The sequence below is a fragment of the Cladophialophora bantiana genome, assembly GCF_000835475.1.
Source record: "Cladophialophora bantiana CBS 173.52 unplaced genomic scaffold supercont1.14, whole genome shotgun sequence".
Classification (NCBI taxonomy): domain Eukaryota; kingdom Fungi; phylum Ascomycota; class Eurotiomycetes; order Chaetothyriales; family Herpotrichiellaceae; genus Cladophialophora; species Cladophialophora bantiana.
Window position 1 is genome coordinate 992,047 of NW_015971588.1, and position 13,021 is coordinate 1,005,067.

Consider the following 13,021-nt stretch of genomic DNA (forward strand, 5'->3'; position numbering starts at 1 on the left):
GATTATAGACTCATGTTGTGGATCTCTCGACAGAGAAGCTCCTAAGAGCGCCTGAGGTAGTAAAAGATAGGGCGGGCTTTCTCTGCAATCCAAAGTCATACAGGAGATCTCGGCCAGAAACGGTACCAAAGTGAGGAACCTGGTCCGGAATTCGTGTTGAAGAGTCTGCAAAACCTCCAGTGAAGGCAAATCTTTTAATTCCTCAAACAACGCCAGCGGATATGTCACCTCGACACCAACTTGTGCCTCGTGCAAGGTTTGATTTTGTCCGGGCAAGGCCGTTCTTTCCCTCGAGTCTTCTGGACCTCCAGGTTTAGCGAAGAACGTGCAGCAGCCAGGCTCGGTACAGTAAGGGCTCGCATAGATGAGAGACTGTTTGAAAAAATCCAGAAAGGAAGACTCTGGCCGCGCCAATGCCAGGGCTGAATCTCTGTGGCGCGGAAGGTAGTCTACTTTACACTTATTAGCATATCACGACGACATCTGATGTCGACGCCTTCATGTACCTGTCAGAGGATTTTCCAGCTGCGATTGGTCCATTACTTCGTCGACAGCCCGGTTTGTGAGCCAAACAGGTGCCTGTGTGTCAATGGCGATATTTCTCAATTAAAAAGAGCTCATTACGAAGCCTTTGGAATCGTTTCGAGAAAGCAATACAACAACCGATCATAAATTATGGGTTGAAAGATGTATTTTGGCGAATGCAGGCCAAAGATTTCCCTAAAATAATGATTTTTGTCTGACCAAACTTTATCTGTCATGTGGCTGCTTTGATGGCAGATGCTCTTCAGCGTGCCACAAATGTCTAAGCTTAACACCACTAAGAATATTCCTCAACACCATTGTTCGCCTACAATTGCAGACATCGTCCTCCATACCCTCCCTCTAAAGTGCTCAGCCGATCAATTTCCCAGTCCCCATCCAACAGAATCACTTGGCTAGGGCAGATTATTCGCCCAATCCCTTTGCGATGAGCTCGACGCGCTTCGCTTGCTCCTCCTGTGGGCGGGAATTCTCACGGCGCGAGCATCTCGACAGGCACCGTCTCATTCGTCAGTATCCCTAATATACCCATGAAGAGGAATTCTCGTCTGATGGTCTTGGGGCAGACACCAACGAGAAGCCGTTCACTTGCCCGCGCTGCAGCAAGAGCTATGCGCGTAGCGATGTCTATCAAAAACACCTCCGTACCCATGATCCCAAGTTGGCCGAGCCTGCATCCAAGCGCCAGAATGCTCACATGGCATGTGATATATGCCGTGATCGGAAAGTAAAATGTCACCCGTTCGAGCGACCATGTCCCCGCTGCAAAGCTGCTGGCTTAGTTTGCACTTTTCGTGGAAGACGAGACTATGCCTTCCATCCTTCGCTCGGACAGTCAGTCCAGGAAGACATATCGTCGATGGGACCAGGTTCTGAAGGTATTGGTGTTGCGTATGATGGGAGTGCTCATGGATCGTTGGTAATCTTCTCACTCCGACGGCCTCAATGGTTCCATGGTTAACATTAATGCCAGCCTTCAGTACATGAGACACAAGCGCCTGTTGATGCCTTCCTCGTCTCTCAACCAGGAGCCACTCACGACAATAGCTGCCTGCCACTCACTGACAATCAGGATTTTGCTTTCAAAGACATGTTCATGGCTGCTGACCCATACTTGAGCATCTTCGAAGATATACCTCTTCGATCCCTGATGTCCCCAACGCAGGACAATTTCTTCGAAGATCTGGTGATGGTATGAAATCTCTTCAAACCATCGTTTCGTGGCTGGTAGCACCGTGCATGGGTCTGACACGCAAGCAGGTACCTGGATTTAATACTCTGGACTTCGTCAGCAACCCTTGCCCGGATCCCTTTGATGCTTTGTTTGACACGGTTGAACCTGTCGAAGGTCAGTGAATTGAGATAGTACCTAGTGGCCCAGACTGACCTTCTCAGATCATGTATCGGATCAAGCGCAAAGGCACCAGCAGCGATTAGCTACTGCTTACAACAAGCTCAACGAGTACTCTACATGGCCATATCCCTCTAGGGCAGCATCGCCCAGGTCTGCGGCTACGCATGCCCAATTTCTGGAGGAACTTGGTAACCTTGCGCCACTCGCAGACGACTCTCTCATCATTGACATCTTCATTGGCCTCTTCCAGACTTATATTACACCCACCTTTCCCTGCTTCCGAGGTTTCCGCATTGAAAGTTCCACGCGCGAGGAAGTATCTCTAGCAATGGCAGCTGCGGGAGGATTGTACTGCCCTGCGCCAAAGTCTGAAATGATAGCCAAATGGATGCACCACTTCTCTCGTCGTAAACTCCTGACCGCCTTTTACGGGAACCATTTGCTGGGGCAAACACAAACCGTGGACGTTTTGAAGGCCTGGATCCTCACGGAAATTTTTGCTTTTCTCTCCGGGGACAAGAGGAGCGTGAGCTTGCTAGACACTTATCATGCCCACCTGATTCAAGCTGTTCGGGCATGCCGCAGCAGAGGCACCGAGTCAGATGCCGATGGAAATCAATTGCGGCAGGTCCTCCATGCGGTCAACGTTCTGGAATGCTATCGAGTCGTACTCCTTCAGCGGGCGTCTATGCTCTACCCTTTCTCAGTGCTGCCTGGTTTGTCAACATTCGACATGATTTCCGCCCATGATGACCGAGCTCCTTCGGATCCGGATTCGATGTTGTCTTTACTACGTTTACTAACTTCTCCAAGCGGTGTCCCTAAACTTATCGATTGTCCGGCAGACAGTATTCAGACCCTCTGCGCCTTGTCCCTCCTCTTGTCTCATAGCTGTCGACTTCCGTCATCACTGTCCAAGTATCTCCAAGGCTCAAACAATAATCCCCACGGAGCCTCAAGAGCGTGGCGGCAAGAGTTTCTCGAAGTCGCGTTTCAGAGGTGGCTTTCTTTCCATACAACCGAACCATCTCCAGGGACCATGATGCTGTTTCATACGATGCACATCAGTATGTTCTCAAGTTTCGCAAACCTTGAAGGTTCAGCACGGGACAGTCTTGCTCGGTCCAACGCCCCGTCCCGCCAGCCATCAGCCTATCTTCCAGCAAACAATGCTATTCCCGTCAACCTCACTCCCCCCCAAGAACAGCGACCGCGTTTGCCGAAAAATGTCTGCTTTACCTCAGACCTGGACCAGGAGAAGGCCATTTGGCATGCTCACAGAATTCTGAAAATAGCGGAAAGCATGAGCGCGAGATTGCCATCGCACACTGGCAAGCGTGTGCATTTATTGAGAGAGGCTGCAACAGCAGTTGAAGGGGAGCCAACACACTACAGCCATGCTGTATACTATGCTTCGATGGTCCTATGGTATTCGAGTCGCTCGGAAACCAGATCACTGTATGAAGAAGCCACTGCTATTTCTCTGGGCATTGAGCTTCTTGGTTTCTCGTCCTCACCAGTTGCGGCAGTGTTCAGGAAGACTCTACGAGGGCTTATATCACAATCTGAACGTGGTAACGGCTAATTATCATTCTTTCTCCAGCCTCGGGGCATCTAAGGCCCGGCGTCTCGATGATGACAATCTCGGAAAGATCTCTAGCAATACGTAACAGCATCAGAAGCGTTCTCTGGCTATCAGTCAAGATTTCTTTATTCATGAAGCACCGCACGACTCGATAGTGAAATACAGAAAAGGCTTTCAATTCGATGTGCTTTTCCCTTTCTCGACCATCATGCTCGCCAATTGGGCCGGACTGGTTGCTGGCCTACCAAGCAGCCATTCCAGCACACCTGGATTGCCAACGATACCTCTGCTGTTGTAGTAAAGCAACAGACGCTCTGGAGCATCTCGCTGGCTCTGGTCAAGCACTTGATCAGGTCCGAAGAGAAGTTCACAATACTTCTGGACCGCTTGTTCGTACGGGACACGTTTGATCTCGAAAGTCTTTCCCAACACATCTCCAATCGATTGGACATATTGAGTGTACTTCATTGGCCACGTACTCACAAGCTGGTACGTGGCAAAGAAGTGCCTTGACCGTTCCTGAATGATTTTGACCGAAGCCTCTGCGTGATCTCGGACACAGGAGAATGAGAATGCCACCTCTGGATCATGTGCAGCCATGAACACGGGCGCCTGGCAGTCCTTCTCGGCCATCAGTCGACTGATCGCATTGTCAGCAAAATGACTAGGCTGAAGGATGGTGTAGCAAAGTGAAGACTCGCACAAGTACTCCTCGATCAATCGTTTCCGGTCATGGTTCAGCAACTTGCTGATTTCTGGATGTAGCACCGAACTGAGGATGAAGTGCGAGAACTTTGAGTTTGGCTTTGCTTTCTCGGCCATGGCCGCATCGATGACGTTGAACGCAAAATGTTGTTCCTGTGGTTGAAATGTCGGACTGACATAGTATATTGTGGTCGCCCCGTCGACAAGGCGGGCACAGTCATCAGGCACATTCAGGTCGGCTTGGAGAACTTCGGCGCCGGGGTACTGCTTTTCCAGTTTCTCAAACGACTTTTGCGAATGCACAACAAGTCGAAGTCGGTATTTCTGAGGCTGTTCGTAAAGCGACGGGATAATCTGGGTGCATTGCTTGCCAGAAGCACAAGTCAGAACAACAATCTCAGCCATTTCGGTTTTGTGCTCATGTCAAGCCTTTTTTACATTGACAACCAGGTCATAGCATGCTCCATCCTCTGAAAGATCTCTGAAAACAAAATATCCTCCTTCTGTGGACTTAACTAGTGGTCATCACCACAGAATTCGTATTCCTAGCGGCTCTCGGCCCCAAACCATAGACCTGAAGGAGCTCGAAGTCCGAGGGTCTCCTCGGCCTTGTCGAGGGAGGGGGGGTGGCACCACCTTCTCCCCAACAACCCCGAGCAGAAGTTCTGGTTCGCTCGAACCCCATCGTGAAAACCCAAAGAAGGATGAACGGCCTGGAAGTCATTGGCCGTCTAGATTTTGTAGGAATGAGTCTGTGAACGGATACGAACTTCAGGTCCTTGGTTCGACAAACCTGGGGAGCAAATATGTTCAGCAAATTCGACCCTGGACACCCCATGAGGCTGGACAGGTCACCATAGGAGGACACCCAGAGAGGAGGTAGGGGGCCCACCTGAGAACGATGTATTGATATGTACCATTGTGCCCCGACCGATGCCATGAATATAAGGTGCTGCTGCTGATCCCCACGACCACCAGGTCTCAGGTTATGTCTGCCGTGATAATTGGATAGCCCCTACTGTCTGTTATCCTCGAGGAGTCGTCACGGCAAGATATCTATATTTGTCTCAAATGTGTCCGAATCTAGACGTCAATGTCGCCGTCGTGGACGAGTTCGAAAAAGCGTCTTGCCAGCATGCTGCCCAGAATGAGAAGCCTTCATACGACTTCGATGATATCCATCAAGCAGCATTGGTAGACAATCCCGAAGATGCCGAGAGGCCCAATTTGACGACTATTCTTTCGATCGTGGTAAGTCTGATGTGGAAGTGCAACATATACAACAAGGTCGAATGCTCACACTTGACCAGTTTATCGGTATGTCGACCGTCGCACCGTTGGGTTGTGGTTTCATTGTTGCCACATCGATCCTGCTCGGCATTGGCACCGACCTTGGGGATACCACGAATCTGGGTTGGGTGGTTTCTGGATGGTCGATTGCCTCCTCTGTGTCATTCTCGCTGGCGGGTTCTTTAAGTGACATCTTTGGCCGACGGCATGTGCTTCTTGCTGGACAGTCAATCTCACTGGTTGGATCTGTAGGTATACGCTCAACCTCAAAAAAGATCGTGCTAATCCTGATTAACAGATTGTTGCTGCCACTGCCCAAAGCCTTGGCGCCGTGATCGGAGGGTCCACGGTGCTAGGATTCTCCTGCGGGTTTGTTCTGGTAGCCTATGCGGCCGTGCCAGAGCTCTGCCCAAATAGATGGCGGTGAGAAAACCGCCTCCGTTCACTCCCAGATGCCAGCTCGGACTGACCTTTGAGTAGTGCCGTCGGCATAGCCAGCATCGAGGGTTTCTTGACCATTCCTTGGGTTGCCCTCGCATTTCTGATTGGAAATCTGCTTTTCTTACACGCGACCTGGCGATGGGTGTATTACATCTGCATCATATACTCGACGGTCTGTCTCACTGGCACTGCAGTCTTGTATTTTCCGCCATCCCGGCCCGTAGTTGACGCGGGGAAAACACGATGGCAACAATTCCTCGAACTCGATTTCGTGGGAATATTCCTTTATACATGTGGCCTGACCTCAGCTCTGCTCGGCTTGTCTTGGGGCGGCAATCCAGGACACGCTTGGAAATCTGCCTCGGTGGTCACCCCAATCGTGCTGGGAGGATCTGTTTTCATTGCGTCCTTTGTTTATGACTTCAGTCTTCTCCAGGGACCTGGCCACCATGCACTGTTCCCACGGCATCTACTGACTAAACTTCGAGAGTTCACCGTGTCTCTCGTCGTCATCTTTGCCTCTGCCATGGTATACTACACCATGTCTTCTTTCCTCCCTCAAGCGACGCAGTTCGTCTACACCAGCAAGCCTCTGGATATCGGTGTGATACTTCTTCCCAATGGGTTGGGACAGTTTGTCGGAACGGCTCTCATACCCATGTTTATCTCCAAGACTGGACGCCCCAAACTATACCTCATCGGCGGTGTCTTTCTCCAGACTCTGTTCACGAGTCTTTACGCGTACGCCATTGGCAAACACAAAGCTGCATGGATGGTATTTCAGTTCTTTGGAGCGGGCCCTTTTGGGTTGATCGTTGTCACCACTGTGTTGAATGCAGGACTTCATGTTCGGCCGTCAGAGCTTGGAATCGCCGTTGGCGTGCTGGGGACCTTTCGAAGCATGGGCGGCAGTGTGGGCAATGCGGTGTTTGGCAGTATCCTACGGTCCGTCTCCAACGAGGAACTGCCGAAACTAATCATTGCAGCGGCTCTTAAGAATGGCTATAGCGGGGATCTGTCTACTTTGATCCCAGCTGCCATCGAGGCTGGGCTGGATGTTCCATTCGCCTTCGACAAAGTGCAAGGTATTACTCCCGCCATTGAGAATGCCACTTTGCTCGCCTTCCAAGAGGCTTACGTGCAGGCGTATCGCATGGTGTTTTACAGCACAATCCCCTTCGGCATTGTCGCTCTGATCGCTGCATTCTATGTCAAGGACTCGACAGAGTATATGACCAACCACACACACGTGCATTTGGCCAAGGATATGTTCAAACGCAGAGGGACAACTCCATAGGATAAGGGGCTGAGTCTAGGTTTTATAGTTTAACAGAGCACTTCAGGGTTCGGCATGCACGTGCAACAACGCAGAGGCCTGTCCAGCAGATCGGGAATCGAGGACGCGTTTCTGGTTGACACTGACAGGGCAACACCACCACCAACACCACCCCCAGAGAGGCAGCGGCTAGGGCAGCCAGTGCCTAGCATGGCGGCGACATTGAGAAGTAGGAAAGGGCCGATGAAACACTCAGGAATAGGCAGACGACATCAAAAAGCATGGAATACTGATACTCTGTCTAATTGGAAAGAATGGCACTCTGCCGGCACTGTAAACTGTCTCCCACTCCCCCTATCAGCCCATTTGGGTTTGACATGTGACTAGACAACTTCCCTCCCCCTCTGCTACCACTCTACAAGCCCTGCAAAGCACAGCACAGCCACTTTGCCTTGTTACAATAGTGGTGGCCAAGGAATGACTTGTCACAGGAACACTGAGGTGAGGGTCAGAATTCCTGCTTAGCACTATCACCAGTTGTATAGGAACGAGAGTACTGTACCACCTAGACAGAAGTCCAAGCTACTTGTCGATTGCATAATCCTGGGCATTCACTTGACTTTATTGTGGAATGCACCTCCGCAGTCGTAGGAGTTCCCTTCCATAATCCATTGCATTAGGCGTCCTCACCACAGTATGAACATGAAAATGACCAGAGTGGTCATTGGTCAACCACATGCCGCACTCATGATCAAACTCACATAGCAGGACGGGACTGTGGGATGCAGAAATGGAAGACATCATCCTCGCTGTATCCTCCCATCCACATGAACCAAGTGTCATCCGTATGCTATCTCACATCGTCCATCTTTGCATTCAACGGTCCTTCTGGGAGGAAATCGATAAATCTCTTTATCAAGTCCCAGATTGTTTTTTGGGCTTGCTGCGAGAATTTGACAACTTTTCGTCCACAGTAGGGGATAATGGCATTATCTCGATATGCGCCCGCGAGATTCCTTCCATCTGCGGGACGAGGAAATCCATTGGGCATATCAGGATGCTCTAAGTGATCATAGCCGACAACCTGACTCCTCTCAGCCGCGGAGAGAACCGCCATCACTCGACTGGCAAATCGCATCTCCTGCGTAAACATTTCAGTGCCCTGATATGGACCTTGATCCACGGTTCGGCCCACAGCCACGGAACACGGGCGAGACAACCATCTTGGTACCCAGAAGAAAGGTGCAGAAGGTCAAATGATGACCCCAGATCGACCAGCCCCAGGGGCCAGTAGCCGAGGGCTCTCCGAACAGGATGAAACTGTAGCTTCGCTCGTTCATCCGTTAAGATACCCCAATGAGGCCTCCGAGGAAGGCATTAGTCCGCATCGCATCGAGGACATCTTCGTACCCCCTATTCGAGGGTGATGCTTGAACCAACCGCAGCGACGCTACCCAGACTTCTTCATTGTGTTCTTCGAATCGGACGCCGTGTCCGTGGAAACTGAACTCGGATTCATCCAGCACCGCCACTCGTCGGCGTCGACCGGATAACGCAGTTTCTGAGAAACCTGAAATCGGTCGGCTTCTTTGACCAGGGAGCGAGCTGCTTCGACCATCTTGTCGACAGGGGCACCCTGTGCTCGAAGAGAATAGTTGCCAGCCTTCCCACAGCTCACGGATAAAGTCTTTACCTAGGTCGAATTCCACCCAAGAATCAACATCGTATTTGGCAAGCTCGACGTCGCCGAGCCTGGGGTGACCGCCCTGAGGTATGTGATTCCTGAAAGAGTCTGGTCATGGTTTCCCGATGGTAGTTTTGTGTTGGAAAAAGAGCGTTACAAGCAAGTTGAGGTACTGTTGCTTTGACTTGGGACTCGGAGATTGAAGCCACTCCTACCACTCAATATAGAGGAAAGTCTTTGGGTCTTTGCTTCTTTTCGGTTCCCACAAACATATCTGAAAACGCCAGTCACCGAGAGGTTTAGACTTTACCAAAGGTAGACAGATCGCGTTTCGGCGTCTCATGGTGGTCTGTCTGTACTGGAGCGCCGTCCTGCTCTCAGAAAGTCAGGCAACCCCATCGAAGACGGGATCGCCCGGGACCGACCTCAACCGCTGGCTATGGCAGCCTGCTCCCCACTTGACAAGTAAACCTCTCTGCCTAGTAATCCAATCTTCACGGAGTGGCAAGTTGGCTTCTAGCAAACCCTGTCTCTCTATCGAACCTCGGACAGAGGTGGGGGTCCGAGAGTTAAAGACCGGGAGACAATATGGCTGTGTCTTTCGAGATGTGGATCTAGTTGGTAGACTTGGGGAGGCGGAAAGAAGCCGATTGTCAATTTTGATGGCCTAAGCGTAGTAAGACGAAAGCGGCTGTCGCTCTTTGCACCCTGTGAAGGCGCCGAGCTGAGAGACTACGATTCTCTGATATGGCCCACATAGTCATGTCTCACTGAGACCATCGTCCGAGACTTGCCAGAATGCTGGCAGACGCGACCTCAGAACCAATGTCATCAACACTCAACTTTGATGCCTTCCTGGCAAGGTATGTTGACACAAACATCAACCTTGGCTCTCCCCTTTTCGACGAACCTTTCCTGGTTGGAAACTTGTTATGTGAACTCAACAAGACGGAAGGCATGGAGAAGATTGGAGTCTGCGTGCTAGTATGTACGCTCTCTCTCACAGCTATGTGCTCTCGCTGGCTAAACTTTCCAGTAATATCTGTGCTGACCCGAGTGGAAACAAGGCAGCAATGTGTTGTGCAATGAAGCGAGCAGATCTTGTTCCTCGCTTGTTTCTATGCTTGACCAAAACGGTCCATGAACCAAACTCTGCAGATACAATCTCAAAACACTTCTGGGAGCTGCGCGAGGCTATCAATATCATCTGGCCCTTTGTGGGTGTCCCTCAGGTCATCCCAGCATGCCTTGGGGTTGCTGGATATTTCGAGTCAAAGGGGATCATGGCTTTGAGCCCTGAAAAGACTCTAACCCGGTAAGTGGTGACTTCTGGGGAGCTTTTAGCCCAAAACTAGGCCTGATACTATTATCGTTCAAACCACTGACATGTATACGGATCCATAGACATGGCATCCGTCCCGAGGATGCGGACTTGGGATGGCAGACTCGAAAAGAGATCTACAAAGCCTCTGCCAACAGCGAGGTGTTTCGGATGCTGAGTACATACTTTGGGGATTTTTCCCATGCACTGGACTCGATTGGTTTCGGGTAAGTCCATAAGAACATTTGATTGTTTGGCTGCTCTTTTCTCCTTGTTCATACCAACTTCGAAGTATGCTCTATCATGTCATAGACACCATGGATAAGGTATATTCTGACTGACTACTACACACTCTTTCAGGTACAACATTGGTCGTGCCACTGAAGTTTGCTTTTCTCTTGCCGAAGTAGAAATGATCTTGACTTCATCTCTGATAGCTCTTGGAGCCACGCGACAGGCAGGAAGTCACATCAAGGCATGCATTGCGTTTGGATACCCCGTGAGAACATTGGAAGCGGTCACCAAGGTGGCACATACATTGGCTCAATGGCAGGGCATTCAAGTGTCGCCGAGCATCGACATTGACCGGCTGGCCGACGAAGCACAGAGAGAAATGCAACGATAACTATGTCTGAGAGAATGACCTGTATGTCTAAATTAAGAAAAGAAGACGAGAGTTTACTTGCTCAGTTTTGGTCAAGCGGACATCAATGAAAGAGTTACTTTCGTCTCGAACACCGACTTGAATCTTCATATCCAACCATAGGACTTTCACTTGAAATTAGCGTAGAGTTTGTCTCTATTCGGTTTCTCTTCGCTCTGCCTATCCTTAGAATGAGTTATATGTACCTTCTGCTATATAGATTTCTCTAGTCCACTTTTCGAGGACGGATCCGAACCCACAACTGTTTGGCAATCGGAGTCATGACTCCCAGATCTCTCTGGACCATCATGTCCTCAGTCATGCGTGGATCCAAGCTAATCTCAAATCTCTGGTACAGCGCACACACCGTCAACAGCAACTGCACTCTGGCCAAATGCATCCCAACACAATTCCGAGGTCCAGTACTGAATGGTCGGTGCATAACTTTCATCTCGGCCGTAGGATGCTCCCACCGTTCGGGTATAAATGAATCCGGATTGTGAAAGACGGACGCGTCTCGCTGAGTGGTGTACGCCAAGTTACTCACGATCGTGCCAGCAGGGACATATTCGCCCCCGATGGCTTTTCCGGGCGAGACGCGCGGCGCGACAGTAGGAATTGGGGCTCGAAGACGAAGAACTTCTTGCATGACGCAGTTAAGGTATGGCTTTCGGTGCATCAGCATAGGAGCGGAAGAGGAGTGCATTGCTTATCAGAATGTAAAAGGAAAATACTTAACGGATTAGGAGACGAAAGGGGTGTCATTATGGCCAACTTACCAGTTTCGTAGCGGTTTCAAAATCAGGAAACGCATCTAAATCTGGAAATGTGACTCTGATTTCCTTCTCCAGCTTGCCTTGTATTTCCAGCCGCCGTCCAACCTCGTATAGTAGATAAATCAGTGTAGCAGCGGTAGTCCCTGATCCGGCGATGATGAAGATGACCGCGTTTTCGATTAATTCGTTGACCGAAAACGAAGAGTTGGTCTCTTCATCTTTGGCCTCGACCATCAATCTTAGCAGGCCAGCCTGTGACGTGCCTTGGCTCAATCGGACCTTGAAATCGTCGATACACGACCGCACAAACCGTATAATTCGTGGCTGTGCTTCTCGCGCCGCCTTGAATGGGCCAAATGGCAAGTATCGTGCCACGGGGAACACGCCGAATAGAGGAGAGATGTTGAAGTACGTCTCGATGTCTCGTGCTCCCTCAGGGTCCCTACCGATCAGGATATCAAATGACTTGCCGAAGCTGAGCTGACTAGTTATGTCTAGGAAGAGATTATGAGTGAGGTCGTGTAGTTCGATGGCTGATTCTGTGTTTGCGTCTGTCGGTGTTGACTGGGACATGATCGAAAGATATCTCTCAATCCTTATTCTGATCTCGTCGTGGAAGCAGAGTACGCCACGCTCCGAGAAGCCATGCGACAGTAGGCGACGCATGCGTGCGTGTCCGATCCGGTCCGTCGAAGAGAAGACTGAGCTGGTTCCCGTCAAGGTAAAGCCGTCATAAAAGTAGGGGGCCTTGAGACAAGGCTCGGTGCTCTGCCCGTAGATGTCCTTGATGGATGCGGCATCGGCGAAGCATAATTCATTGGGACCAGTGCGTACAACTTTTCCGTATCGTTGGTGTAATTCGTAGCGAGTGTATGTGTCCCGACATCGTATTGCTTGGTTCACCATGTACAGGCCGGTTATTCTGGCGAGTAGAGGCCCTGGGTATTTGGCCAAAGGGTGGAAAAAAAGACGGTATATAGTGGTATAGAGAATGGAGAGAGCGGCAAGCAGTCCCAGCGATACCCACGGCAAAACATAAGGAGGCGTCGAGGTCAATGCATAGAACATATTGATGGTGATCGGTATTTATTGGTTCAATGAGGTAGCAGGAGATAAATCTCAATCCTGTGATCAGATAGATCTTAACAATATGTCTTGTGCAGCAAGAAGGCTATGGATTCAAGTACATCACTGCAGTCAGCCATCGTCAATTCAAGTGTTGTATGATACCCACCATTCTTAGCCTACAGGTTCTTGATTTGGCCTGAACCAAAGCACTGCGAGCATGATCACAGTTTACCCCGGAAGACAACAAGTTGCACTTCATCTGATGGGGTCCGAGAGCCTGGTGGCCTCGCCCCACTTTCTCCACAACTTCGCCGAAGCCCTCCTCCGTGCTGTAC

General features: G+C 50.4%; 6 protein-coding genes across 6 annotated transcripts; 3 read left to right on the plus strand and 3 right to left on the minus strand.

Moving 5' to 3' along the window:
* Positions 1-1,402: 1,402 nt before the first annotated feature.
* On the plus strand, positions 1,403-3,482 carry Z519_09156 (uncharacterized protein; the record flags this gene model as incomplete). Its single annotated transcript, XM_016766880.1, has 4 exons — positions 1,403-1,462; positions 1,517-1,735; positions 1,804-1,891; positions 1,939-3,482. 4 exons carry the CDS (start codon positions 1,403-1,405, stop codon positions 3,480-3,482), a joined length of 1,911 nt encoding a protein of 636 aa, XP_016617178.1.
* A 174-nt stretch (positions 3,483-3,656) lies between these two features.
* Positions 3,657-4,592, minus strand: Z519_09157 (uncharacterized protein; the record flags this gene model as incomplete). The annotated part of the gene is made up of 1 exon (XM_016766881.1): positions 3,657-4,592. One exon carries the CDS (start codon positions 4,590-4,592, stop codon positions 3,657-3,659), a length of 936 nt encoding a protein of 311 aa, XP_016617179.1.
* A 666-nt stretch (positions 4,593-5,258) lies between these two features.
* Z519_09158 (uncharacterized protein) lies at positions 5,259-7,215 on the plus strand (the record flags this gene model as incomplete). Its single annotated transcript, XM_016766882.1, has 4 exons — positions 5,259-5,438; positions 5,498-5,725; positions 5,776-5,900; positions 5,958-7,215. 4 exons carry the CDS (start codon positions 5,259-5,261, stop codon positions 7,213-7,215), a joined length of 1,791 nt encoding a protein of 596 aa, XP_016617180.1.
* An 829-nt stretch (positions 7,216-8,044) lies between these two features.
* Positions 8,045-8,347, minus strand: Z519_09159 (uncharacterized protein; the record flags this gene model as incomplete). Its single annotated transcript, XM_016766883.1, has 1 exon — positions 8,045-8,347. The coding sequence occupies one exon, from the start codon at positions 8,345-8,347 to the stop codon at positions 8,045-8,047; it is 303 nt and encodes a 100-aa protein (XP_016617181.1).
* Positions 8,348-9,676: 1,329 nt separating this feature from the next.
* Positions 9,677-10,824, plus strand: Z519_09160 (uncharacterized protein; the record flags this gene model as incomplete). Its single annotated transcript, XM_016766884.1, has 4 exons — positions 9,677-9,862; positions 9,946-10,193; positions 10,283-10,426; positions 10,560-10,824. The coding sequence occupies 4 exons, from the start codon at positions 9,677-9,679 to the stop codon at positions 10,822-10,824; spliced, it is 843 nt and encodes a 280-aa protein (XP_016617182.1).
* Positions 10,825-11,068: 244 nt separating this feature from the next.
* Z519_09161 (uncharacterized protein) lies at positions 11,069-12,686 on the minus strand (the record flags this gene model as incomplete). The annotated part of the gene is made up of 2 exons (XM_016766885.1): positions 11,069-11,509; positions 11,622-12,686. The coding sequence occupies 2 exons, from the start codon at positions 12,684-12,686 to the stop codon at positions 11,069-11,071; spliced, it is 1,506 nt and encodes a 501-aa protein (XP_016617183.1).
* Between the last annotated feature and the right edge of the window lie 335 nt (positions 12,687-13,021).